We start from the raw sequence: 27,825 nt of genomic DNA, 5'->3' as shown, positions 1-27,825 counted from the left end.
TTGGGGGGTTCGTGGGGCCATACCCCCTGTAAGAAAAATGTGTACATACAGTACATTTTAAACTAAAATGCATGAATCTGGTTCACTTTGAGAACCAATTTAAGAGGCTAGATCAGGGGTGGGCAATTATTTTTCAAGGGGGACCACATGAGAAACCCAGATTGTTGCTGGGGGGCGAACAAATATTATCATGCCGTAACCCAGGAACTTTGATGACAGAGAGGACCACAAAAAAATGTCCTCGCTACCAGAGGCCCAGATTTAGCTGAGGGTTGGGGGCCAATGTGACATCAGTTTAGATATTAATCTAAACGTTATAAAAACGTGAAAATCATAACGTCGTTGTTGCCGTTTAACCCACCTGGCTACCACCATGAATAACGTTACATTAGCTAGCTCACTCATCGATTACCTAGCAGTGTGCACCAATTCTAAAAGTTGTCATTTTGTTGAAATTAAATTCCGGACTATAAGACGCACCGGTCTATAAGCCGCAGCACCAAAATTGACTATTTTTTTCTTCTATAGGCCGCACCGGACTATAAGCCGCGGGTGTTTTGATGTTTAATTACCATATGAAAGGGTTCGTGCACAGAGAGGAATGTCGGGAAAGAGATCGCTGTTTGGGGAAGCTCCCATTTATTCAACAAAACAAGCATTACGGTAGGGTAGGCTATAGGCTATAAACTCCCATTTATTAACATTTAAACAAAATAAATACCGTAGCTATAAAAAATAAAACAATAATAATAATAATAAAACAATCCTCAAAAGGATAAAGTGCTGTAAAAACAATCAAACAATTCTCAAAAGGTTAAGGTGCAGTAAATACCGTAACTGGAAAACAAAAAACAATCCTCAAAGGATAAGGTGCTGCATGTCTCTTTTTAAGATCACATTTCAATATACGTACGTAAACATGTACCGTACTGTAATCCTTCTCTTCATCTTTTAGGTGAAGGTGCAGCAAACGGCTGTAAACATAGTCAAAGTAAAGTCACTAATCCTCGTCTTCCTCGTCTTCCTCTTCTTCCTCCGTACTGAAACCAGCAAAGTCCTCAACTTCAGTGTCGGAAACGAACAGGTTCAGGGTGGCTTCGTCAGCCACTCCTCTCTCTCCTTCGTTGTCGCTCTCAAAACCAACGAACTCCTCTTCGTCACTGTCCGACTCGAACAGCCTCTGAAGGCCCTCAGATGTGGCGGCGTCCTCCTCTTCGTCACGCAGCAGCCCAGCCTTTCGGAACCCGTTGGTGATCGTGGATGTCTTCACACTCCTCCAGGCTGTCAGGACCCACTGGCAAACTTGTGCGAAGGTTGCCTTCCTCATGCGCCCTGTTTTAGTGAATGACTTGTCACCGCTCGTCATCCACGTCTCCCACTCCATGCGCAGCGCCACTTTAAATGCCCGATTGACACTGATGTCGAGTGGCTGGAGGTGTTTGGTCGTGCCCCCAGGTATCACAGCTGGGATACTGTTGGTGGTCTTGATGGCTGCTTTGACTGAATCGGTGATGTGAGCCCTCATGCTGTCCAGGACGAGCAACGCTTTCTTTTCGTGAAAGAAACCTCCAGGGCGCTGGACGTAGCACTGGGACAACCACTCCTTCATTACAGTTTCCATCATCCAGCCTTTTTTGTTCACTTTCACGACGATACCACTTGGCATTTTCTCTTTCGGCGTGGTAATCCGCTTGAAGATCACCATGGGCGGCAGCTTCGCTCCAGATGCTGTGCATCCTAGAACACAGGTGAAATTGGTTCTCTCGTGACCTGTGGTTCTCAGCGTTATCGACGATTCACCTTTCTTGTTCACAGTGCGAGTGAGTGGCAGGTCGAACGTCAAGGGCACTTCATCCATGTTGATGATCTGCTCCGGTGCGATGGAATAATCCTTGATCTTCCTTTGTGTGTATTCGCCGAAGCTCGCGATTTTCTCCTGGTAGTCAGGAGGAAGCTGTTGGCAGACAGTCGTCCGCGCCCTGACAGACAGTCCCTTTCGCTTCATGAAACGAAAGCACCAAGATGGCCCACCTAGGAAATGTTCAATCTTCATCTCGGTGGCTACCGTTTTTGCCTTCAGTCGGATCTGCACCGTGGAGACGCCTCGGCCGTCTGCTCGCTGGGTCAACACCCAGTCCTCAAGGCAATCCTCAAGCTCCGGCCATCTGCTTTTGTGGCCTCTGAAGGACTTTTTCGTTTTCTTGCACTGGGACAGTTCCTCCTGCTGCTTTTTCCAACGTCTCACCATCGATTCATTAATGCTAAGAGTACGCGCGGCTGCTCTATTCCCCTCTTTCAGTGCGAGTTCGACTGCTTTCAGCTTGAACGCTGCATCGTGAGAATTTCTTCGTACTTTCCCCATGGTGAGTGAGAGAGAGACTGCTCGACTGCCCGTCTTGTTGTGGTTCCGGGCTGATGAACTTTGCTTACCGTAATTACCATATGTAAGGGTTCACGCACAGAGGGGATTGTTGGCTGTTTGATGAAGCTCCCATTTACCGTATTAGCGTAACATTTCAACAAAACAACATAACACAACACCTTTGTGTTATGTTATGTTGCACACAGTGTCCGCGGTGTGGTGAAAAGAGGGCAACAGAGGAAATTAAAACAGAAGTGGATTTATAGGTAGAAAGAGTGCTAAAAAAGAGAGATTTTATTTTTTTATTATTATTATTTTATGTATTTGGAATTTTTTTTCTGAAAAAAATCCATAGATAAGACGCACCGGTCTATAAGCCGCAGGGGCCAAAAAACGGGAAAAAAGCCGCGGCTTATAGTCCGGAATTTACGGTAGTGCTTGGTCGATCATATGTACGCCGAATTTACCAGCAGGCTCTACGAATTTGTGAAGGCATTTAGGTAGTTTTCTACCAGGTAGGTGCGATTACCGATATCAAGGAAGGCAGTGTGTTAAATTGGCACATTTTCTAATAGAGTTTGGCGTGTACCGCGTCAAGGCTACAAGCCAGCCCAGAATCCTATCGCTTGGTCAAATTCAAATAGCTGCCACACTTACCTCAAACGAGTGAGACGCAGACGACGACGTCGATGTGAAGTCAGTGATTTTAATCCGTTTAGGTGGACGGTGGTGCCATGATGCAGCGCTACTTTTCAAACACTGTGATTTGAAGTGACAGACAGTTGCTATGGGCTGGCCCAATTGTACGTGGACCAACGTTGATTGGTTAGAGGGCCACTCCAGAGACCAGAGTCATTCATGATTGACGCCTGAATGGGCCGCTGACGGCCGGCCCAGACCCGCATGGACCAACGTTGATTGGTTAGAGGGCTGGTCTCACTCCAGAATGATTCATTATTGACGCCTGAATAGGCCGCTACCGGCCCAATCAAATACATAATACATACTTTTTCACCAACCTGGGCGGCCCACCGGCCATTGCACCGGTAGAATTACATTGCAGTCCAGCCCTGACACTCAGTAGTTTTGACTAAATTTGTCCACTAAGTTATCAATATAAAGTGATGTAAATATTATTACACTACCTGGGTGGTCCACAGCGTGTTGTATTTGAGCTCTATTTTAAAATTTTCAGTAAATTATGTATAGTATTGCAATACATCGCAATATGTATTGTATCGCAATTAGGGATGCACCGATCGATCGGCACGTGACCAGAAATGGCCGATTTTCACATGATCGGCCTCGATCGGTGATCTGCGCCGATCACTCTATATAGCCGATTCTGTGAGCCGATTTTCACATGACGTGCGCGCACCCCAAAGCACCGAGACAGGCACCCAGCCACCACACCACACATGCCAGCATACCTTCCTCGTTGTGGAATTTTTTCACCGTCAGTGAAGTAGACAAAGCTTGCAGTTTGTCACACATGCTAGTCGAAAATAAGCCGTGGAGACAGAGGTGCGGCCGAGTCCCGCTCGGCAGGAGTCCAGTCTGAGCGGCTCGCTTCACCTCACTGGCCCCTCTCTCTCTGCTCTCTCTCCCCGGGAAGCGGTGCTCCAGCAACCCGCCACCGCGCACAGCCGGCTTGGCGAGGTGAACGCGAGCATTGTGTCCAGTATAACCATTCCCCGACCTGCCTTCTCCATTCCACATCAGCGCTGCTGCCTCAGACTGTCAGTCATGTTGTAACGTGGATACAGGAGAGACTATTTGTTTCGTATTGCAAATAGAACGACGGACATAATAATAAAAATGCAAGGTTTTCTGTGCGTGACGATCTTTTTTCGGATGGCAGATAAAAAACAATGCATACGAAACTTCGGACTGTGTGTAAACTCCGCCTAATATTCAGACTGAAGATCGTTACTGTAACTCATAAACTCATTTCCCCTCTACTCAAGAGGACTGGTCTGGAGCCAGTCTATAAACTCCTTGTCCATGGATCATTTTGATGTTCTGTTGCACCTGTTTTCTTTTGGAAAAGTAAATGCATGATAGCTGTGGGATATAGGCTATTGGATTTAATTTAATTTTTGTATTCATTGTATTTGCACAAAAAAGCTCTGTCCAGTAGCCTAACCTGGAACACTTTTATTTTGAGATGTGTTTGAGTGAGATGGTCCTACTTCATGCAAATTATAAGAATTGTTCTATGAATCTTAATTTTCAAACAAAGTTACAAAAACGTTTGTGTAAGCTGTCAATTGTTGTTCTTAGAAAGAAAATCGGAATCGGCAAAAATCGGTATCGCAAGTCAGACTATTCAAGAATCGGAAATCGGAATCGGCCAAGAAAATGGCAATCGGTGCATCTCTAATCGCAATGTATCATGATACAATCGTATCGTGACCCATGTATCGTGATACGTATCGTATCGTGAGGTCCTTGCCAATACCCAGCCCTAATATTAAGTATTAAAATTAGGAGATGAGAAAGTATCATGAATTGACAACCGTTTTATTGCAGGCTAATGCAACGTGCAACATTTCACTATAGAGACTCTCTCTGAGAGACAACTTGGAGCTTAGAGAGTAAACTGTATACTGTATAGCTTTCCTCTGGAAAAATAAATACAATCTCATAAAATAAAAATATTATAAAACTATGTGCACAACACACATGTGCACCAACAGTAAACATTTCAGTGTCTAGAGACTCTCTCTTAGACACAACTTGGAGCTTACAGACAGTATACTGTAGCTTTCCTGTGGAAAATAAAAAATAGAATAAAACTGTGCACAACACACTTGTGTGCACCAACAATACAAATTTCACTCTCTCTAGAAACTCTTTCTTAGCGACACAACTTGGAGTTTAGCAGCCAGTGTATACTGAAGTTTTTTGTGTGGAAAAATAAATAAAATGTAATAAAATAAATAAAAGTCAGAATAAAAACTACATTGTGTCACATGTGCAACATTCCACTCTCTAGAGACACAACTTGGAGCTTATACTGTAGCTTTCCTGTCAAAGCAAATAAACAACATAAACAGGCTAAATAGCCAAAATATAAAATATTGTTTAACTTTCAAGTCATTTAGTTTCAAGTCAATTTGTCTCTGCAGGGTAGAAGATAATAACAAACAGACTGGACACAAATTGAATTACAAGACGTTGATGAAGAGGGGGGAAGTGATCTCATTTATAAATGGAATCCTAAAAGTATTACTAGTAAAACAAAAAACGCACTTGCTGTCCACCTGGTTAGAACATGGTATGAAATGCATAGAATTCTTGGAGTAAGGATTGACTTGTCTCCCAAAACACCTTTGTGGAAAAACAAACTTATACCAATGATCTCTGATAATACAATTTTTAAGTTTTGGTAGGACAAAGGAATAAGATGTCTTGAACAGTGTTATGATAATCATATCCTCATGTCCTTTGATCAGATAAAAGTGAAATATGGTTTATCCAACAACTTTTTTGTTTTGTTATTTGCAACTAAGAACCTTTTGGGGAAAAAAAGTTTGGGTGAACAAATGTCGTTACCTGATTTGACAAAGTTGGAGGAGGTGTTTCATAATGACAAAGGAGGGCGACTTATTAGTAGGGTATATTCCATAATGATTGATCATTATCCAAAATAAAACATACATCGATCAAGAGAGAACTGGGCACCACTATAGATAAAGAGCTATGGTCTGACCTATGTCAGAACAGCATGTTTGCTACTGTTAATGCCAGATTCAGGCTAGTGAACTACAACTTTCTCACCCCTCAGAAATTACACCGTTACAATTCTACAATTTCAAACATGTGTTTTAGGTGCGGGTATTGACGAGGGCACAATGTTACATTGCACATGGCAGTGTGTTAAAGTCACAACATTTTGGTGTGATTTATGTGACACTTTAACACAAATTATGAACACATCAATTCCATTCGACCCAGAGCTCTGTCTCTTGGGAAATGTATCAAACTTGAAGTCAAAGTACTAGAAAATGTATCGATAGCCCTTGCTGTTTCATGAAAGTGTATTGCCCTCACCTGGAAATCGGATTCCCCTCTCTCTATATCAAAATGGATAACAGAGATGACTAATTGTATTCCTTTAGAGAAAATCATGTATGTTCTGAAAAACAGATTTGATGTATTTCTAAGTATTTGGCAACCTTTTATTGAGTACATGAAAATATTACCCCTACCAACTGTGAACTTGCTATGACTTCTGTGGTTCCACTATAGGTCAATAACATCTAAAGAACTTGGTTGAGATATCTTATTGTAGGCTACTTCATGAAATCTTTTTTCTTTATTTTTTTTATTTTTCTTCTATTCATTTCTATTACTGTTTTTTTTCTTTCTTGTCTTTAATGGGAATGAGTTGCATTATATGTTGTTTCCTGTCTACATTGAAAACTTTAAAATAAAATATACAAAAAAAACAGACAGACAGAATAAAGTGGGCAATAAAGTTCACAGCAATAAACAAAGACACATATCTATATATCTGTAGGCCTATATGTAGGAAGAGAGAGCCATGGGCAATAAAGTGCACAGCAAATACAAAAGTAAAATAAATAAAATTGCAACTCTATCTGTAGGACTATATATCCATCTAGGGATGCACGATATATCGGCAATCATATCAGTATCGGCCGATGTTGCAATGTTAATATCGGTTATCATTATCAGCCAAATTATTCACATTGAGATGAAATAATGCAGTAAATCTATGATTTATGGGCTTTTCCAAAAGTTTTGGAAATAAAGAAATGTATTACTTTTTCAAATTCAGTGTTTACATGTGTTTTTCAGTATGTATAAAATGTAATGATCATAAGAATTAGGTTTTATACAGATCATATCGACATCGGTAAATATCGGTTATCGGCCATAACAGCAATGTCAATATCGGTTATCGGCATCGGCCAAAATTTTCATATCGGTGCATCCCTATATCCATCTGTACTAATTATCTCAGCTGAGGCATTTCTTGTGGACTTTTAGAAAGGTAGGGAGAGAGGCGGTTAGAGTTCAGACTCAAACCTTACTTCTGATTAAGCAGCATCAATCGCAGATTTGCCTTGGTAAACATAAGCATCTCAGCATTTTTGGCAGTCAACCTGTTCCTCTTCTCATCTATAATAAGTCCTGCTGTGCTGAAAAGTCGCTCACTATCTACACTTGTGCAAGGTGCACAGAGGAAGACTCGTGCTGCTTGTGCCAGAGCAGGAAAGCGGCCTTTTAATCCAGTAAAAATGTCACTTGACCTCACACTAATTGCAACAAAACCAAACTCAACTGATTTTGTATCCTCAATATGTCCTCAATGAAGGAAAAAAAGTGTTAAGGAAATGTATGAAGGGAAATTTTTGAAAATTACCTATATGATGCTACCAAAAACGTTTTTTTATTTATTTTTTAACACATTCACTGCCAGCCGTTTTTTTTTTTACTGTAGGTAGGTTCTGCCAGAGTTTTTTTTTGAGGATTCTGGCTTATCTTTCAAGACCCGAGGATTCTTTTCTGCTAAGATTTTGTGAACACACAATATCTCAAAAGAACTAATAGAATGTGTGCTTTCTCTGTCTAAAAGAGTTAGTTTGTAGAGTTAGTAGTTATGTAAGCATTAGCAGTTGAATACAGCATGGTTTCAGCGTCTGAAAAATTATTCAGAGATAAACGGCTTTTTGTGAAATTCGATAGAACAGTCACTTTAACCATTCATTTTTGGCATCAGTAAGACGTCAGACATCTAAACAATAGTTTTGAACAGTAATTTCCTCCATAACAGCAGGAAACCCCCCTCTGCTTCCAACTCCTCCCTCCGTGGGCGTTCTCCTCCGCCCTCCTTGGCTCTGCAGCGGGTCTGTGACAAACGAGTTGCTGCTGCCTGGCAGTCTGGATGGGGCTCGCTGGATGGGTTTCGCTCGTTTCTTGGCGGTCCGGTTGAGAGCTCTGATGAAGCTCTTGCGATTCTGGGCTTATTTATGGTGCGTGTTTCAAAGTGTGCATCCAGTCTATTCTTGGAACCCCCCACCGTTGCAACCGCTGTGCGTCAGCGCGAAAGTGAAAGCGTTTTCGCCATCCATTTTACAGTATGAGAACGGCTTCCTCGCGCTTTTCCCTCCAGTTTTGGCTCGCCTCTTTCTACTGTGGAGAGACATGTCGCCACTCAGTGGGTCGGTAAAATAGATTATACACATTCAATACCTCCAATTCTGGTATAGGAGACGTAAAAGGGTTAGATCAACGTCCCACCGTCAAAAAAAAAAATCATTTTTTTTGACGACTCAACTCGTCGTTGGCAGTGAACCGTTGGATTTTTTTTGACGAGTCAACTCGCCATTGGCAGTGAACGTGTTAACATTTTATTTTTTTATTTTTTTTATTTAATTTTTTTTCTCCTTAAAGCAAAAAACACATACAGGATATAACTGATGAGATTTATGGCACATTAAAAAAAAAAAAAAAACGTTTTTGGTAGGCTACCATCATATTTAGGTCATTTTCAAAACTTTCCCTTCATACATTTCCTTAACACTTTTTTTCCTTCATTGAAGACATATTGAGGATACAAAATCAGTTGAGTTTGGTTTTGTTGCAATTAGTGTGAGGTTGACCCACATATTTGCGTAAAATGCCTGGACTATTTATTGGCCTTCCAAAAAGCAAGTGGCTGTTCGTCGTCTGGGATAACTGGCTCTGATAGGTAGAGATTAATCTGTGAGAGTGATGGTGTTAAGTTGATGTCAGCGTCTCCATGTTGCCCATCTTCAGCCAACAGTTCAACATACATAGCATGCAAGGAGGAGCCAGTTCGTGGTACCTTCTGTGGGGGCTCGGAGCCGCTCGCTGTCAAACTCTCCTCACCAGTCTGTGGCTCCGCTGCAGCAGCCAGGACATTGGAAAGCAGCCCGCATATCTGTGGCTTGAGTGCGTTGTGGAAAAATATGTCTTTATACCTTTTTATTATAAGAGAAACAATAGACAAAATTATTATAAACATTAATTTATTTATTTAATGCATTTCGTAGGTCATGCTTAACTCTTGTTTGTTTTGTTTAGTCATGGGCTTGCTTGGCCTCATAGCATAGTCCAAATTCCATTTTTTATTCTATAGTTTATTAACTACTTATTTTTAAATCAAATTCAGGTGGATTTGAAGGAAATGCAAACCATCCTACACTACAGGATAGAACACAACACAACATTTTACCTTTAAGCATAGCCCCCTTTTATCAATGATTTAGGCCAGGCATCACCAAATGGCGGACCGCAGTCGGGGTCCAGACCCAGACTCTGTCCTATGCAGACCCAGACCTATAACTGATAAATCATTGAGAATTATTAAAGTTTGACAGAGTTTCAATTTTAACTGGCACAGCGTCTCTAGACTTCACGGTACTAGTTCACCAGCCTCAGACACCACAGACTAATTGCATGCATTGATAATCACATGTGGTGCTCCTCAGCCAATCAGGGCCGCCGCTCAGCTGCTGCAAGGACAGTAATGGCGTCTCCAAGTTCCAGAAAGATCAATGAGGAAAACACAGCTATAAGTGCAGTTCTTGCAGAAATAGACTCAATAACAACAATTAAACACTAATACTATGCACCAGCGGAGTTTATTGCCGAAAAAGATGTATTCGTCGTTCTTCTGAGATGGATGGATTATTTTGGACTGCATGTGGAGATGCTGATTGGTTGAAGGAGTTGTTTGTCAAGGCCCACTGATAGTGATAGGATGGTTCTACCAGGCTGGGCTACACTTCTCTCATTGAACAAGAGAAAGTGGGAGAATTGTTAAAATGTGCTCAGATAGTGTTGATTGAGACTGTTAAAAAAAGTGCAGTTAACTAAAAGAAGAAAAAGGGAATTTATGGTACACTTTTTATTTCATTTTTCTCAAATTAAGCTCTTTGCTATGTATTTTACTTTTTCAATGCAGCCCTTATTTTAAGTTTTTGATGTGAACACACGCTCTTTGATGCACCCCAGCTTCTGGGAGCTTCCCAGTATGCAGTCTTCTACTGGTGTCTTTATAAATATCAACAACTAGCCAAAGCTGGTGGCCTGTATGGAAACAGCGTTGCTAAAAATGGTTGAAAGTTATATCAATTTGGTAATTCAGTGGTGAACTAGAAATTTAATTATTTTTCTGCATGTATGTGTATGTGGCGTCTGTAACTTACGTGTTAAAAGAGACTAGTGACGCGAGAGCACAGCACAGTTAGGACAAACGCCCCGCTCTCATGCTCATGTAATCACAATGCGAGATTTCTCCACGTCATTCCCTCGTCCAACTTGCCATATACCGCACCATCAAATCCGTTTTTAATTTTCGTTTCTCCCTTTTCCATGATTCTTTGCAAAAGTTTTCCTCTCAGCGCAGAGCTGCAGGCTGTGTTCTCCCCCTCCCTCCTCCCAGACCCCGGCTGGCGAAACAGCAGAGCTCTCCTCCTCCTCCTCCTCGGCCCATTCAGTCTGTCCAAACTGATCTAATCTCAGTATGAGATGCAGGGAAATATATTATAGTAGCCGATGTGTTTAGAGCAGCTTTGTCACGTTGTCACGTCGTAGTATAGCGTTATATTTTACATGTGCGCTAAACTGCGATGAGATTTGTTTGCGGAAATGTCAGACTGTTCTCACCCCATGCAAGCCCCCTCCTCGGCTCTCATGGCTCATGCTGCTGCTGCGCGCGGCCCGGAGCTTGGGGCTTGTGCATGAGCATACGACTCTCTCCCGCCTGACTGGCCGGGAGAGAGTGCTTCCAACTCGGACTGATAATATAAACATCATCATTTGAGCTTATCCAGGTAAGATATTGTAACGTTCCTGGTATTTATGGAATCAGAGGCTTCTTGCTGGTACAGGGTTCTTTATTTACAGTTAGTCATATCACAACTCTAGGCGGTTGCTACGCCCATAGCTAGCTAGCTGCCTCTCCTTAGGCGGTAACCGGAGACTGCCACACGCATGCTCTCTCCCCGGAAGCGTTCCCCCAGCCTAGTGTTCCCCCCCAGTAACACTCTCACACATCAGTTCCTAGCTGCAATCGAGACACTTCTATTGCACACTACATTACACATAATACCTGGATTACCTGGATCGCTACATACTCCCCGCCCAACAATAAGGCCAGCTCCCACGCTGGCACCACAACCCACACATATCCCCCTGTACCAAAACACACCCAAAACTATTTTTTTTTTTTTTCTTAACACGCTTTTTTTTAAACACATTCCATCCCACCACCATATCTCATGCCATGCACCTTTTTTCTTTTCTTTACAGCCATTTCAGAACCACCACCATCCTCTTTTTTTTTTTTTTTTTTCTTTTTTTATATAACTCAAAGTCCTCTGCAGTGTAACTCTTTTCGGTCCCCCCTCGGTGCCCCACAGCCATCACACGCACTGCAATATCTCCACACGTCCTCCTCGCGTCCGGCCCAGTAGAAAAGTGCATGAACATTTCGGAGCATCTTCTCAGGCTCGTCATGCCCCGTACGGCCCCTGTGCGCCCACCGCACAACCAACCCCCGCAAGTATCTGGGCACAACCGTCTGCCTCCCTTTGTACCCGTGCCCTGCCCTCTCCAACAGCCCATCTTCATCCAGACGCAGGTCCGGAAACATGTTCCACAGTCCTTTCGTGGCACCGGAAAACATGTGAGTCTCCTCCACGGGGTGCCGGCGTCCAGCCGCCACCCACGCAAGCACCGGACCGATCTCCAGGTCCTCCGCCTGCCTGCGTTTCCACTCACGCACGTCGACATCCATGATGGTTACGCCGTCGTCCTCCAGATCCACATCTGGACAGTCCTCCTCGTCTTCCTCCACCTCCTGCACTCGGTCGTCCTCCTGCCCCCCTTCCCCAGGGGGCGGCGTGTTCAGGACAGCAGGGGGAACACAACCGGCCTCGATCTCCACCTCGGCTTTCCGCACAGCAATCGTGGGGCCCGCAGTGCAGTTTCTGGCTAAGTGCTCAGGCGAACGGCACGTCCAGCAGAGTCTCACCTGCCCGCCGCCTGCACGTCTCTCTTCTCCCGCTGTCCCCCGGTCTCCGACAGCCTTTCGACACTCTCTGGCCAGGTGTCCAATCGCACCGCATGCCCAGCAGGCTCCCTGCTGTCCATGTCGTTGTCCCGCGTACCTGGTCTGTTCCCCGGGACCGCTGCGACACCCTCTCGCTAAGTGCCCCGGTTTCCCACATGTCCAACACAGTCTCTTTTGCGGCTCCGCGTGGGGCCCGTGCTCAACTGTGACAAGGTATACAGTGATGTTATTGATGTTTGGTTGCTCCCCTGGAGCGGTGGGAGGGTGACCCATCTGGACTACTGGCCCCCCTGCGAACGTCAGTGTGCTCTTCCCTAGGTCTACTGTGCATTGGTTTAGCGTCAAGTAGTCCTCCCCCAAGATACAGGGCCCCGCCATCTCTACTACCCATACTGGAAAGTTCACTGTCTGTCCCGCCACAGTTATCATCACGGACCCCCTTCCCCTCATCGGCATCAACTCACCGGATACTGTCCTCAGCAGCTGTGCCGCTGGCTGCTCCAGAAGCGTTCCCTCGGGCATCATGTTGGCGTTCACCAGCATTGCCGTACACCCCGTGTCCACCAGGGCGACACAGTCCCTCCCCTGCAGGTAGACTGGAACATGGCAGCCGTTCATCATGCACGGCCCGTTCTGCATGCTGACAGCTCCGGCGATGTCGTCTACTTCGGGGGAAGGCGGAGCCCCACCTCCCCATCGATGTCGATGGGCTTCCTCCCGCGATGACGTGGCTACGGGGAATATCGGGGACCGGTCTCGCCCCTTCTAGACGGGCCCCGTGTCGTTTCCCTGGTTCCACGCTCCTCCGCGGCACTCTCTGGCCCGGTGTCCGGGGCGTCCACAGGTCCAGCAGCGCATGGCCCCGGGCCCCCTGGGCCAGGTATTGTCTCGTGGGGTGGGCTGCAGGGTCGCGCTTCGGAGCAGTTGTTCTTTTAACTGCTGCACCGACTCGGACAGTTCTCTCACCATGTTGCCTTGTTCCGCCAATGCCATCTTCCACGCTGGCTCTTCTTGCAGCGGGCTCTCCGCCGCCATTCCCACCACGGGGGCGGCTCCCCCGTGCCGCTGCTCATGGCCCAACCCTCCATTGTCTCTCTTTCAAGCGCCAACTCCAGCGCCACCTCCAGTGTCTTTGGCCGTTTCAGCATTACCTGATCGCTTAGACTTCGCGGCACGATTGCCTGGATAAAGTAGTTTCTGGCCAACTCATCCAGCGACTCTGGCGGCAGCCGGCTGTATACGCGCCGGCTGAGGATCTCAATGTCTGTTGCCAGTGCCCGCAGCGACTCCCCTGGTCGTCTACGCCTGTTACACAGTTCCGCAACCACGATGCCTTTCTCTTCGCATTGGCCGAAGCGCCTCCGCAGGGCCGCCATCACCGCATCCAAGTCTTTTATATCGGCCATCGCCGCCACGCACGTTATAGCTTCACCCTCGAGGGACATCACAAGATGGCTGGCTCTTTCCTCTCTCGACCAGCCATTCATGTCCGCTGCCACGTTAAACATTGTGCAATATGGCTCCCACTCGCCTTTACCGTTGTATTTCGGTGGATTCACTTCCTTCTTGCCTCGGCGGGCGCCATCCCGCGCCGCCTCGATCCGCGCCATAGCCCCGTCACTGGCCGCGGGCTAGCCTCGCTGGGCCGCGGAATAGCCTCCATGGCTACGGCGGCAATGTCGTCTGGCTCGGTCTTCACCCCCACCAGCACCTGGCTTTCTACCGCCTGCTCCGCTTGGATCTCTGTAGGAGCGGCTATGTCTGCCCGGTCCTGCTCCTCTTCGGACGCCTGGCTGTCTGCCCCGGCTCCTTCTCTTCCCGCCTCTCGTTTGATTCTTCTCCGCTCTTTCCTCAGGAACTTGTTCACCATCTTGCCGGTTACGGAGGCAATATTCACCGCTTAACTTCTGACGCCAATGTAGCGTTCCTGGTATTTATGGAATCAGAGGCTTCTTGCTGGTACAGGCACTGCACGAAAAGCCGGGTTTCCGTCCCCTTAAATGGCCACATACGGCCACATACCTCTCTAATTCCTGGCAGTTCATGGCAGTACAAAACCTGTGGTGTTGCGTTTGTTTTGTCCGCTGATCGCCGAAAACGCATCCGCGGGTGTCGGCACGGGGGGGGGGCGGGGGCGGGGGGGGACTTTCAGCCGCGACAATAGACGTTTCACACCTTGCAGTGCGCCTAATTAGAATGTGAATAGCAGCGAGCTCAGCCCTCTAGCGAAAAACGAATGAATTCATTGGATGAGAGCAGCTCACTCTCACAATACAAGATGGTTTGTGACTGGTGGATAGAGCTGTCACTAACCGCTAGCGTGTCCATTCATTGGATGGAGCCACAGAGAAATATCACTTGCTATTGGTCAAACCCCTGGTCATGCTTGGTTAAACCCCTCCCTAATAATAATAATAATAATAATAATAATAGTGGTGCTGGTAGTAATTAATGACAATAATAATAATAATAATAATAATAATAAATCAATGCTCTGTGCTTAAATTCACGTTATTGTTACACTTCAATGAATGCCATCAATATTTATTTATTGAATGGGGAAGAACATTTGCGAGGAACATCGTGAATAGTAAAGTTTTATTAAATCAAATGCAAATCAAAATACACATGTACATGTCATAAACAATTAAGAAGAAAAAAAGATTTAGGTATCAGCATGTAAAGGCAGCATTAACTAATGTTAATTAATGTAAACAGGATGAGCAGTTATTGCAACAAAAAAGATTCATAAAAAAACACTTCAAAATGTCAACATGTAAACTGCAAATTGAAACAACTCCACTCAACTGCAAACTCTGAAACAAATTATTCAGCCTGTGCACATGCTGCTCACACATATTGCAAAAAAAAAAAAGATCCATTAAAACGCTCTTCAAATATAAACTGCAAATGTAAACAACTCCACTCAACTGCAAACTCTGAAATAAATTCAGTGGCCAATGCTAGTCAATGGGCAATCAAGTGAGGCCTGAAATGTATTTTTGCTGCTTCTGGGTCATATGATCTAGGCGGCATTCTGTCAGAAACTGTGCCCGTGCGCAAGCGTCTGTGGTGTGTCGCAGTGTATTTCTGATCAGAGTCCAGCTTTGCTTGGAGTGTAGCACACAGGTTTGCGAGCTCCTGGCTGCGAAAGGAAGGTGGTCGCACGACCCAACCAGGCAGTCCATCAACTACGCCATCTTCTTCATCGGACATCATGTCTGTTGTGACGCCTTTCCACAAGTCCATGTCATTTGCCGTTAGTACACTCCGCCTTGCTTCCAGCAACTGTGAACATCAGTACAGACAATCAGTACAACTTAACTCAAAGTGACAGAAAAATAATGCAAATGAAAATATGCATTTTGTGGTCAGTGCTTACCCTCTTCCTTCTCTGTCGACTCTTGGCCGATGTCTTCATCGCTTCGGCCTGCCCCTCAAGGTCTGGTTGGGTGTAACGGTAACTACGACGTAGTGTTTCATAGTACGTCTTACAGGCAGCTGGAACACAATTAAATTAAAACTATTACATTAGGAGGTGTGTGTGTGTGTGTTTCAAGGACCCTTTTCCCCAAATTCAAGGACCCAACACAGCATTGATCAAGGTTAATTACTGTTACATAGAATTGAGGTAAAGTGCACAACTCCTTGTATGAACAACAGACCGGGTGCCTGGATAATAGATAACAATAAAAGAGGAGAGCCCGCACGCACGGTAGGCTAATTTGAACAAAGCCTTTTATTGGGCAGAGAAAAATAGGACGTTTCGGCGTAAAGCCTTTGTCAACAATGAGAAAGACACATTCAGAAATATACAAACACACATCAAAAGGCTTTGTTCAAATTAGCCTACCGTGAGTGCCGGCTAATTATTATTTTTATTATTATTATTATTATTGTTGTTGTTATTGTAAGTTGTTATTATTATTACTACTATTATTGTTTATTATTATTATTATTATTATTATTATTATTATTATTATTATTATTATTATTATTATTATTATTATTATTATATTATTGGTAGTGTTATTGTTGTTACTATTATTATTATTATTACTATTATTATTATTATGATGATTATTTGGTTGTTACAAGGTGTCAGAGATCTATAGTTTTGAACCTCATAGGTAGGCCTATGTGGACAGCCTGGTAAACCAGCCCGTCACGTGAACTCACATTTCATTTGGTTCCCCGTGAAATGTGAGAAATTCTTCTCTCCAGCGATGCTGCCACTGTCTTCTTGAAGTCCACCACCTTGCTGGGGTCCCCTGCTGAGTTGAGATGCCTATAGTGGAGATAATTAAATGGAGAAATTATTAAAACATAATATAACTTCTTTGTGTCTCTGCTGCCCCAAACACCCCCCCCCCCCTCCACACACACACACACACACACACACACACACACAGACACACACAATGTGTGCAACTGTAAATCATTAAAGTTAAAACCGACATCTAGGCTACTTCTATCTAAATTATTTAATATTTATTTATTTACCTGTTCAGCAAACTCTGATGAGAACAAAACACAGCGGCAGCATATCCCGGGCAGTCATTTCAGAAATCAGTTGAGTAATCTTTCCTGCGTCGTAAGCATCACAGTGTCTGCGGGTTGGAACAAAGGCTCTCATGCTCGTCTGCCTGGCGCCGCCGGGCCCAGCCTCGCCATCTTCTCCTCCGCCCTGCAGGTTTACATCGAGGTGTCTCATATGGATGTGGTTTCTCATCGCTCCGGTAGAGTGGTTATATGCGAGTTTCTGCTTACACAGCCGACACACGACCTTGTTGTCATCGTCATCTGCATCAAAATACTGCCAAACGGTGCTGACTTTCTTGCGCGGCAGCGTCGCCATCTTCTCACTTTCCAAACTTTCTTGCTTTCTTCCCCAAACTTTCTGGCCCTGCCCCCTGGTAGGTGTGCGTGTGGGGGGAGGGGAGGAGGAGCATCTCTGCCTGGCTGCTCAGCCTGACACAAGAAGCCGAGGCGGATGCGTGAAGCCAAAATCCATTAAAGAAAAGCAGAGCTGAACTGCATTGAGAACATAAATGTTCAGCTCCTAATTTTATACACTTGGAGACATTCAATTCAGTTCAAATTTGACTGGGTGGTTAATAACTCAATTTCCTGGGCTGTGACACACTTAAACACATTTTTTGGTTTCAAATGACTTTAAGATGTCCAGTGTATTGTAATGTGTAATGTGTAATGTGTTGCAGACCTCAAACCAAAGGGCAAAGGAAAAGCAGTTCCAGCCCAGAATATATTATAATATTTTGTTTTTTTTTGTGTACATTAGCAAAAATATGTTTTTGATATGTTTTGTTTGTATTTTGATTATATTTTGTAAAAACAAATGGCCTTATCTGCAGATTTCTGTTTACCCTGACAAATAAAACAAAACAAAACAAAACAAAATGTGGAATTTTTCAAATGTAATATTCTTCAGAGATAATCAGATTTTTTTGTGCATTTTGGTCATTTTTGTTAGATAGAGATATTGCTGTGAACTTTGTAAAGTTTGATTTAAAGGCTGTGATTTAAAGGCTGTCTGTAAACAATAGCCCCCCCACACTCACGAGCATCATGCCCTGCCCTGGCCCTGATTTGCATTTCTGTATCACCTCATTATTATTTACATGTGAAAGGCCCCAAGCCAGGGGGAGGCTGCGGGGGCTGTGTAAAACAGCCATCCCCGTCAATCCTTCAGAGTTTCCTGTGCTCTCAGGAGATCACCACAAATAGTTGTTAATCTGAACTTCCACAGCCATTCACAATGGCGCTTACTGACGAAAATGCCACTTTTCATCTAGTGAGGGTTCTTTATTCACAATTAGTCATATCACAACTCTAGGCGGTTGCTACACCCCCCCAGTAACACTCTCACACATCAGTTCCTAGCTGCAATCGAGACACTTCTATTGCACACCACATTACACGTAATACCTGGTTTACCTGGATCGCTACAATATTAATAATGTAATGACACATTCAGCGATAAACTGTCTACAATGAAGACATGTGTCAAATATGACAACGTGGTGTTCAGTATTTTAACTCATTGAGTGCCAATGACGACTATAGTCGTCAATTCAAATATTAACGTAGAGTGCCAATGACGACTAAAGTCGCCAATTGCGTTTTTTGACGGTGGGACGTGGATCAAAGCCAGATCCATCTCCTGTCAAAGTATGGTGGATGTTGAATGTGTAAAAGCTATTTTACGGACCCATTAGGTGGCGACAGTGCTCTCCAGATTAGAGAAAGGCGAGGAAAAAAGAGAGAAGAAGTCATGGGGAAACGGAAATCGCATCGGTATGCATCGATATGCATGAAGCATAACGTTAGCTGTGCCTGCAGCAGCCAATCTGCTGCCACAATTGAGCCCCTCCGTGTCCTCTGCGATAGCCCATCCGCATGATTAGTTGTGGAGTTGTTATTATTCTCAACTGGAAGCGATGGGAGCGGGTGACAAATACACGTGGAACGCTGTAAAAAAGCTGGATGTAGCGCACTTTTCAGTGCAGAGCAAACGCAGCACAGAGCCACCAGAGACACACCCACGGAGGAGGGGTTTGCAGTCGAGGGGGGTGGGGCACGCAGGGCAGCATACAACACCGACCCAGACAGACCCAGACAGCAGGCTCGATGGACAGATTGGCAAGCTAGAATATCTGATGCCCACCAGCAGTAAATCAAGACCAGCAAGAAGCTGCAACCAGCAGCGCATGCAGGGGCCAGCGCTGCTGGTTGCAGCTAAAAAATATTATTTTGCCAAACAAAATTCCTTTGTTTTCACTGTTTTATTGAAGGAAATTATTTTTGAGGTGTCACATCAGAAAATATTAGCTTCAGAGTCAGTCATGTGCTTGAAATGCTTCATTTCACAAAAGGCTAATTATCTCAGCTTCTAATTTGAAACGTCTCTTTTTGGTGAAATCAACCTATCTTCTCCGGCTCATAACTAAAGAACGGAAAATGATATCAATAAACTTTTTTTTGCTGATGATAGAAGAATAGAAGATAGAAGATTATTTCAGAAAAATAAAGGCAGACATGTTTCATGTCACAACAGTTAAATCTGTGTCATCTATTTTATTGCACGTTCAAACCTTAAATCCAAAATAACAGATTCATAGATCTTTCCAATGAGTTTGGAAATTGAGAAATATTTAAATAATGCATTACATTTTCTAAGCTTGTTATATTTTAGTCATTTTTAATACATTTAGTTGACTGTTACAAATACATGCTGGGATGCATCATCAGTGATGTTAACTGGGGTCGTAAGGTGTTTCGGGTCTGTTCAACATCATACACCCTCGCCCAGTAGACCCAGCCGAGGCCGATTAAGACCCCGACCCGCATCGCAGAAGCAGCCACACATGGATCAGCCCTCCTACTCTGTCTGCAACGTTGCCCGCGGAAGGGCCGATCACGCTAGTGCTACATCGCAGCATTGCAAGACCCTTCGGTGCATGGAGGCTCTAAGGTGCTATGGGTTATCTCCCGGCCGCTCACCTCCTTCGTCTCACCAGGCCCTCCCGGGACAAAGGCATCCAGAGGCAGAGAGGATGCCTCAAGAAGGCATGTGCGTTGCACGTCATTCGGCTGCGCGGAGCACCTCGCTCTAGCCTGAAGGACCCCAGGCCGCGCCGATATTTATACAGATTTTCGGGAGGCTAATCCGTAGCATTTGTGGATTTATCCCTCACGAGAGAGCCAGGCTGGGGTGCTAAACCCATCCCGTACCGGATGCCGTCTCTCCGCAGTCAACTGTCTCTCCAGCTTGTCACCAATCTATACCTGGTTGTCACCTAGTCCAGTGGTTCTCAACTGGTGTAGCCTCAGGACCCACTATTTTCCTTGTCATGAAGTCGCGACCCAAATTTCAGATTTTTTTTTAAACCACTCAAATTTATTGCACAAAAAATAGCGCATTAATTTAATACACAATGCCTTCATGCACTGTTATAAACCTCAAATGAACAAAAAAGTGCAACAGAAGTGCAACTAGGGCTAAAAACCAATTGAAATATTGACTTGAATTACAGGCCTAAATTTAAACAAGTAAAACTGGTCATGCTCAGAAAGTCTTATGTGTGAGAGAGAGAGAGAGAGTTGTGAGTTTGTTTTGTGTGTGTGTGTGTGTGTGTGTGTGTGTGTGTGTGTGTGTGTGTGGAGAGAGAGTTTGTGTGTGTGGAGAGAGAGTTTGTGTGTGTGTGTGTGTGTGTGTGTGTGAGAGAGAGAGAGAGAGAGTTTGTGTGTGTGTGTGTGTGTGTGTGTGTGTTGTGAGTTTGTTTTGTGTGTGTGTGTGGAGAGAGAGTTTGTGTGTGCGTGGAGAGAGTTTGTGTGTGTGTGTGTGTGTGTGTGTGTGAGAGAGTTTGTGTGTGTGTGTGTGTGTGTGTGTGTGTGTGAGAAAGAGAGTGTGTGTGGGTGTCTGTGTGTGGGTGTCTGTGTGTGGGTGTGTGTGTGTGTGTTTGTGAGAGAGAGAGTTGTGAGTTTGTTTTGTGTCCGTGTGGAGAGAGGGAGAGTTTGTGTGTGTTTGTGAGAGAAAGAGAGAGTTAGTGTGTGTGTGTGTGTGTGTAAGAGAGTTTGTGTGTGTGTGTGTGTGTGTGAGAGTGAGAGTGAGAGTGAGAGAGAGTGTGTGTGTGTGCAGAGAGAGAGAGAGAGAGAGAGAGAGAGAGAGAGAGAGAGAGAGAGAGAGAGAGAGAGAGAGAGAGAGAGAGAGAGAGAGGGGTGTGTGAGAGAGTGTGTGTGTGTGTCTTCATTATATTTTCCTCATTGTTAAACCTCATGTAAGCCTCATTTTGCCTTTTCTTGTCTTTTAAAATAAAAATATAAAGTATCCACAACAATTAAACTGTTAATAATTAACTGTAATGTCATTAATTGTTGTCTCATCAGATGCCTGTGAACTCACACTGGACCCAAACACAGCAAACAGACACCTCCTCCTGTCTGAAGACAACAGAAAGGTGACGAAGGTGGAAGAGGAGCAGTCATATCCTGATCACCCAGAGAGATTTGACACCTGGCATCAGCTGCTGTGTAGAGATGGTCTGACTGGTCGCTGTTACTGGGAGGTGGAGAGGAAAGGAGCGGTTTATATAGGAGTGACTTACAGAGGAATCAGCAGGAGAGGAAAGCGTGATGACTGTGAGCTTGGATGTAATGAGAAGTCCTGGAGTCTGCTCTGCTCTGATAATGATTACACTGCCCGGCACAATGACAGAGGCACAGTCATACCTCATCCCTCCTCTGTCTCTAACAGAGTCGCAGTGTATCTTGACGGGCCTGCTGGCTCTCTGTCCTTCTACACAGTTTTCTCTGAAACACTGATCCACCTCCACACCTTCAACAACACATTCACTGAACCTCTATACCCTGGGTTCTTTCTGTGGTCTGGTGATGCCTCAGTGTCTCTGTGTCAGATAGAGGAGTGAGAGAGAAACACACTGTGACCAAACACAGCTGCTGACATGATGCTTCAGTCTGTACAGGATCACGCGCACACACAAGCCGCTTTCACACGCAGATCGCGCAATATTGCAGTTCAGAAGGCCCGCAAAGCCGGCAGCCTCGCCACAGAAATTGTTTTCACACACAGCCAAGCAGCACCGCCACATTCTCGTCCTGGGGTGTGCTTTCAGGTGACAGCCACCCCTCCCGGATTGAAAGGCGAGCGGAGGCATTTCCACCCAGCTCCTCTAGTAGCCCAAATGAATATTTCCATAGATTAGTGTAGCCTAGGCTACTGTATGATGAACGAATTCATTCAATAACCAAACATCGCCGATTGTTACGGCCTTCAAAGTATAACAAAATGGCTCAACAGAAGACCAACACATATTAAGGATGCCAGAGAAGAGTTGCAAATTTGTAAAGAATATTTATTTAAACAAACCCAAAAATATTCAAAGTCACAAATTATACAAACCAAAAAGACTGGAGATCCGGCCAAACTGAGCAAAAGGCCTGGGCCAACCCCTTTGGGCCGTTGAAGCCAGACTAAAGCCTATAAACAAGAAAAGCTAAACTATAACTAAAGCGAAAACAGGACTACCAGGGACTCCAGCCTAAACTAAAATAACAAAGAAGGTAACAAAGAAAGTTACCACTGGAGAGGAGAGATTCCTCTCGAGCCACTGCTGTGGGCTGTGTGGGTCAGAGAGAGATCTGTCTGCTCTCTACTCCAGCCTCCATTTACACCTAACCAGGGCTGATCAACTCCAGGTGTTCCTGCTCAGGTGATTAGAGCAGAAACCCAGAGGGAGCTAGGGGGAGAGAGAGAGTAGATGAGTCGAGAGAGAGAAGAAGAGCAGGAGGAGGATGGCTGGTCACATAACACCGATGTACGCCAGCCAACGTGCAGCTGCGGTCGTGTGAGTCAGTACTGTGTCATGTTCTTTAGTGTGTTTCTTCTCTTTCTTGTTCAGTCTTTGTTCAGGTGACACTTGTAACAGAGCAGCTGTGGTTTGCGATGCTGTTACAGCTCTTATGTCATGTGCTTGTAAATGTTACCAGAGTGTATTGTTTTGTGTGGTTGTGTGTTTTATTATCATTATTATTATTCTTTTCTTTTCTTTTCTTTTCCTTAAATGTTAACTTCTATGTTTTGTGCCTGAGCTGAGGACCTCTCAGAAACTAAATGGTGAATCTCAATCACCTTATCCTCAATTACATTTTGAAATGACCCCTTCCCCCATGCACCCCCTTTACTGTAGTCTGGTAGGACAGTTCAGTGTGTAGCTACATGAATGTTCATGTGTGGTCACTGCTCTGTGTGTCTGTGTGTGCGTGTTTGTGTGTGTGTGTGTGTGTGCGTGCATTTGCTCAATCAAAAGATGTGTACTTTGTCTCGGAGTAATCGCATGGCTCTTCACAATGAGACATGACGTTAGCCTACTGGTTTTGAACTGCCTGTGGGAACGAGGAACATGTCAAAGTCTGTCTTGATTAAAATCTTTGTTTTGGCTGTTTGCTCTTTTTAGAGCACGCCATGTGAAATGACTATGACTGGAGCCTATAGACGGTTTTCACCAGAGCGCAACCCCACAGCACTTCCTTTTTCTCAGCATTCGGCAAACTGCAGAAATATTCACTCGACATCGTTACTTTTGTTTTCGCCGCACAGCTGTATAGACGGTTTTCACAGAATGGTCAGTCCTGCACTTGAATGTTTTTTTTTCTTTTTTGTCCATAGCAAACACTGCAACAGGAAGTGAGCGGGGGTTCAATTTGGAATGTTTTTGTTGTCAAGTTAAAACCGTCTATAGGGAGAGACGAGCCACTTCGCCCCCTGACACTCACCCCTCCCATTTTAGTTGTAGAGGGAGAGTAATAGGCTCTTTATCCTCCTGCAGTTATACTTCTGTATGTTACTGCCTTATCAAATATGTTCTCATTCTGTGATTCTGTAAATATTAACCTTATTTTTTTTCAATTATGTATTTTGTCTAATGCTTTTGTGTTCTTTGAACATTTTGAATAACTTTGAAAAAAGAAAAAGAAAAAAAGATAATTGTGTAAAATTAACTTTGCCATGTTTTTTGATATACGGTTAAAAACATGTAAATTTCCTTTTTAATTTCTTTTGTAATTTTGTAAATCGAAAAAAGGCGACTGTGATAATTAGTCATGTGACCCTGATTCACACCTGTCTGCGCTCATGACATGAGTGAACATCGAACAGAAAGTTCGGAAATTTGTGTTTGGTAGATTATTTCTCTGTTGTAACAATGCTTCTTGGCAATACATTTTATACCGTTGGAAAGCCTGTTTATTTCTCTTTTAACTCATTGAGTGCCAGCCACTTTTGGAGAACGGAAGCTCCCAGTGCCAGAGTTTCAGAGCGTTTTCAGTGATTTCTCGAGGCCCACAGAATATTGTGTGATATTACTATGTAAATACCGAACACGCACAAAGAACGAGGAGACTCTCTTCTATCATCTGCAAAAAAAAGTTTATTGATCCCATTTTCCGTTCTTTAGTTATGAGCCGGAGAAGATAGGCTGTTTTGAGCAAAAAGATTTGATTGATTGATTTATTTATTAAGGTGTCATACACATTGCTGTGCCCAGCCCACATGGGCTTGCAGGACACACAGAGAATACAGCAGTAAGAACAATGTATAAAACAATACAATAAAAACGTCACAGCACCAATACATTCAAAACAACATAAGACGCGGAGCAACATATTGCTCCGACCCCCAAAAACAGATCCGTACATCATTCTCCAAACAAAATGCTTTGTCTTTGCTCCCAAGCCTGGCAGATAAAGTTTGCAGTGAAAAAGATACCTTTTTTAAAACATAGCTCGAGTTTCTCATAGTCGTCCAACTCAAAAAAGTCAGCATAAATTAAAGACATTTTACTAAAAAGTACAACCCTTGCCTCATCATAAGCTGTACAGTAGAACAAGAAATGAATTTCGTTTTCAATTTCCTGTAGTTCACATACTAGACAAAGTCTATCTTCTTCAGGGATAGCTTTGAGTCTACCAGTTTCTAGTGCCAAGGGAAGAGTCCCCGAGCGTAACTGTGCACACAGAGATCTTTTTCGTCTGTTTAAGTCAAATTTCACATATGTTTCCACACAGTAACTATCTTTTATGAGGCGATAGGTTCTTAGTTTTGGTTTATGCCATAGGTCGGCAGACCATTTGTCTTTGTACAGCATAAACATGTTATTCATAGTCACACGTGTGTCACAGATGAACCTGTTATGAAAAATAAATGACAGATTGTTTGAGTAAAACAAGGCTTTCAATTCATTTGCCCATGGATGACCATGAGCAATGTCCCAGTTGAAGATCTTTTTAGTTAATCTCTGGTCAGACATTCTCACCAGCCTATTCCAGAGTCGGAGCATTTGAACTTTGTGTCTGATGTTTGGGGGCTCCCAACCCATGTCACCACTAATGGCTAAAACTGGAGTGAGTTTATGGACTCCTAGAAAATATCGGATGGCTCTGTGATGTATAGAGTTACAGCTTGGGTGTTCACGGGAACCCCAAACACCAGAAGCATAATCCGACACCGGACAGACACATGAGGTATACAATTGTGTATAAGTATGAAAACCTAGATTACCGCAGTGTTTAACTTTGTTTAGTACAGAACCCAATGCTCTTCCCGCAGATTGAGCTAGGACATTGACTCCCTCCTTAAAGGTCATATGCTCATCTAGCGTCAAGCCTACACTGTAACAAAATGCTGTTAAAAAACAGCCAAATTCTGACAGTACCATACTGTTTCCCATTAAAACAGTAGTACACGTTAAAATAACAGCATGCTGTTAAAAAACAGTCACATTCTGATGGTAACATACTGTTTTCCATTAAAACAGTATTGTTCTGTCAAATGCAATGCATTATGGGCAACATTGCCAGAAAATACTGCAATATACTGTTAGTGTTGCATTTTGGGGAATCAACAGGCAGGAGGAGACAGGAGAAGACACGTGGAACACAGGTATGTGAATCAAACTTTATCCCTCTGAATCCTCCACTTTGTGAGCAAATCATATGATAAATGCTTTTTGGATGATTCTGTCTGACGATGTTTGCTTTAGCCTGTTGCATTTTCAACCGAATGGCATTTACTTTAGTAGCTAAATTAAGTTATAACTTGGCATAGCGTGTTCAGTGACACTCCGCAAGCATGTTTGAAACCCCAGCTGCAGTTGGGCAACGTTAATGCTTTGTGTGCAGTGCATTTATTGTCCGACATTGTGTCTGATGCATGCGTATTTGACGAAGGTTATGGTTCAAACATGTGGCAAACGGGGGGTTTAACGGTGACTTGTATTGTTTGTCCGGTTGTTTCGGTTTGGGACTTGTCCTCTATTGCATTTTCAACTGAATGGCATTTACTTTAGTAGCTAAATTAACGTTATAACTTGGCATAGAAGTGTTCAGTGACACTCCGCAAGCACGTTTGAAACCCCAGCTGCAGTTGGGCGACGTTAATGCTTTGTGTGCAGTGCATTTATTGTCCGACATTGTGTCTGATGCATGCGTATTTGACGAAGGTTATGGTTCAATCATGTGGCGGGGGTTCAACGTGACTTGATTGTTTCAGCAAGGAAATGCGCAAGCTCAATCAAGTCACGTTAAACAATCAAGCTGCTACAATCAAGTCATGTTATACCGGACCTTGTAGGCTACCCATAATTATTTTACAGTGGGGCATTCAAAAATAAGGTGGATTTACATTATATAAAAAAAATAATGGCCTACAGTCAGGCCCAGATTAACAGTGTGGTGCCCATGGGTGACCACACTTGAAGTGATCCCCTCCTTCCAATTTATAGCCTAACCATAACAGAGGGGGACAGGGAGTGTCAGAAAATACATTTATGTGGCAATAAAGGCTACAGGTTTGCATGAAGGTATTTCTAAAGTACAAGCTCAGACATACTTCAAATATACAGTGAGATGTTTTTGTCCCCAAGTCAAGTTAATCTGTTTTATTCTGTCTTATGATGATGTTGTTTTTTCAAAGACTGGCTCAGTCAGAACCCAAAAATGAGCCACAGAATGATTAAATTAATGTTGTTGTTGACTTTTTTTTCAGACAGAGCCACGAAATACTCAAAAATTGCCAAGGTGCCAAGGGTGGATTTGCCAGATACGTCTCTACAATTATTTAAAACAAGGTAAGATATCTACACTCTGGATAATGTTCCATAGATTCAGCAGTACATTTTATTACTGAGAAATATCTGGCGGTGCGTCTCCCTGATATGGGTGTTCATTGCCTCACACTAAGTCAGGAAAACTACTGCTGTGTTAACCAAGACAACCTGCTTGATTACTATCCCTTGCCTGAATACACTGTGGGTGGCATGGCAGTAACAGTCCTGCACCATTCGTTCCTCTCATTGTAGGTCATGTCAGATGAAGAAATCCGAGGAATCATCCTCAAGGCATTGCCAACTCTTCCTGAAGAGACTCAATTGCAAATTCTTTCTAAGCTTCGATGCATTGGCCTAGAATCAAAGGAAGACCTGAAATATGTCCAGCAGGACGACATGGTTGACCTGTTGCCTGCTATTCAGCTCCGGAAGCTGTTGGATGCATTTAAATCAGGTAATGTAACTCAATGTGATATTCAAGGCTTGAAATGAACACTACCAGCTAACACTGGTAAATTTTGGTTGTGTGCAATTCTACAAGCCACTTTGTCAGTTTGCCAGCTTTTAAATCAAATGTGCCCCCCGTGTCTTTTTATTCGTTTTAGAGACAACGGTGGTCAATGTTACAATGCTCCCCAGCCCATCACCACTAGAAGGCTGTTCAACACTCTTCAGCCCATCAACACTCTCCAGCCCATCATCACAAGAAGACTGTTCAACACTCTCCAGCCCATCACCACGAG

At 43.9% G+C, this 27,825-nt stretch overlaps 1 protein-coding gene across 1 annotated transcript in view; it reads left to right on the top strand.

The window, feature by feature from the left end:
* LOC310784068 (NLR family CARD domain-containing protein 3-like) overlaps positions 1-25,151 on the top strand; it is a 90,458-nt gene extending 65,307 nt beyond the window's left edge. The window contains exon 5 of the mRNA XM_083645044.1: positions 21,348-25,151. Within this exon, the coding sequence (XP_083501170.1) occupies positions 21,348-21,886 (539 nt within the window). The 3' untranslated portion in view covers positions 21,887-25,151. The remainder of the gene's footprint in view (positions 1-21,347) is intronic.
* The last annotated feature ends 2,674 nt before the right edge of the window (positions 25,152-27,825 follow it).

The sequence above is a fragment of the Poromitra crassiceps genome (genome assembly GCF_964638095.1).
Source record: "Poromitra crassiceps genome assembly, chromosome: 10".
In the NCBI taxonomy this organism is placed as follows: Eukaryota; Metazoa; Chordata; class Actinopteri; order Beryciformes; family Melamphaidae; genus Poromitra; species Poromitra crassiceps.
This window is presented reverse-complemented; position numbering and strand designations above follow the sequence as displayed.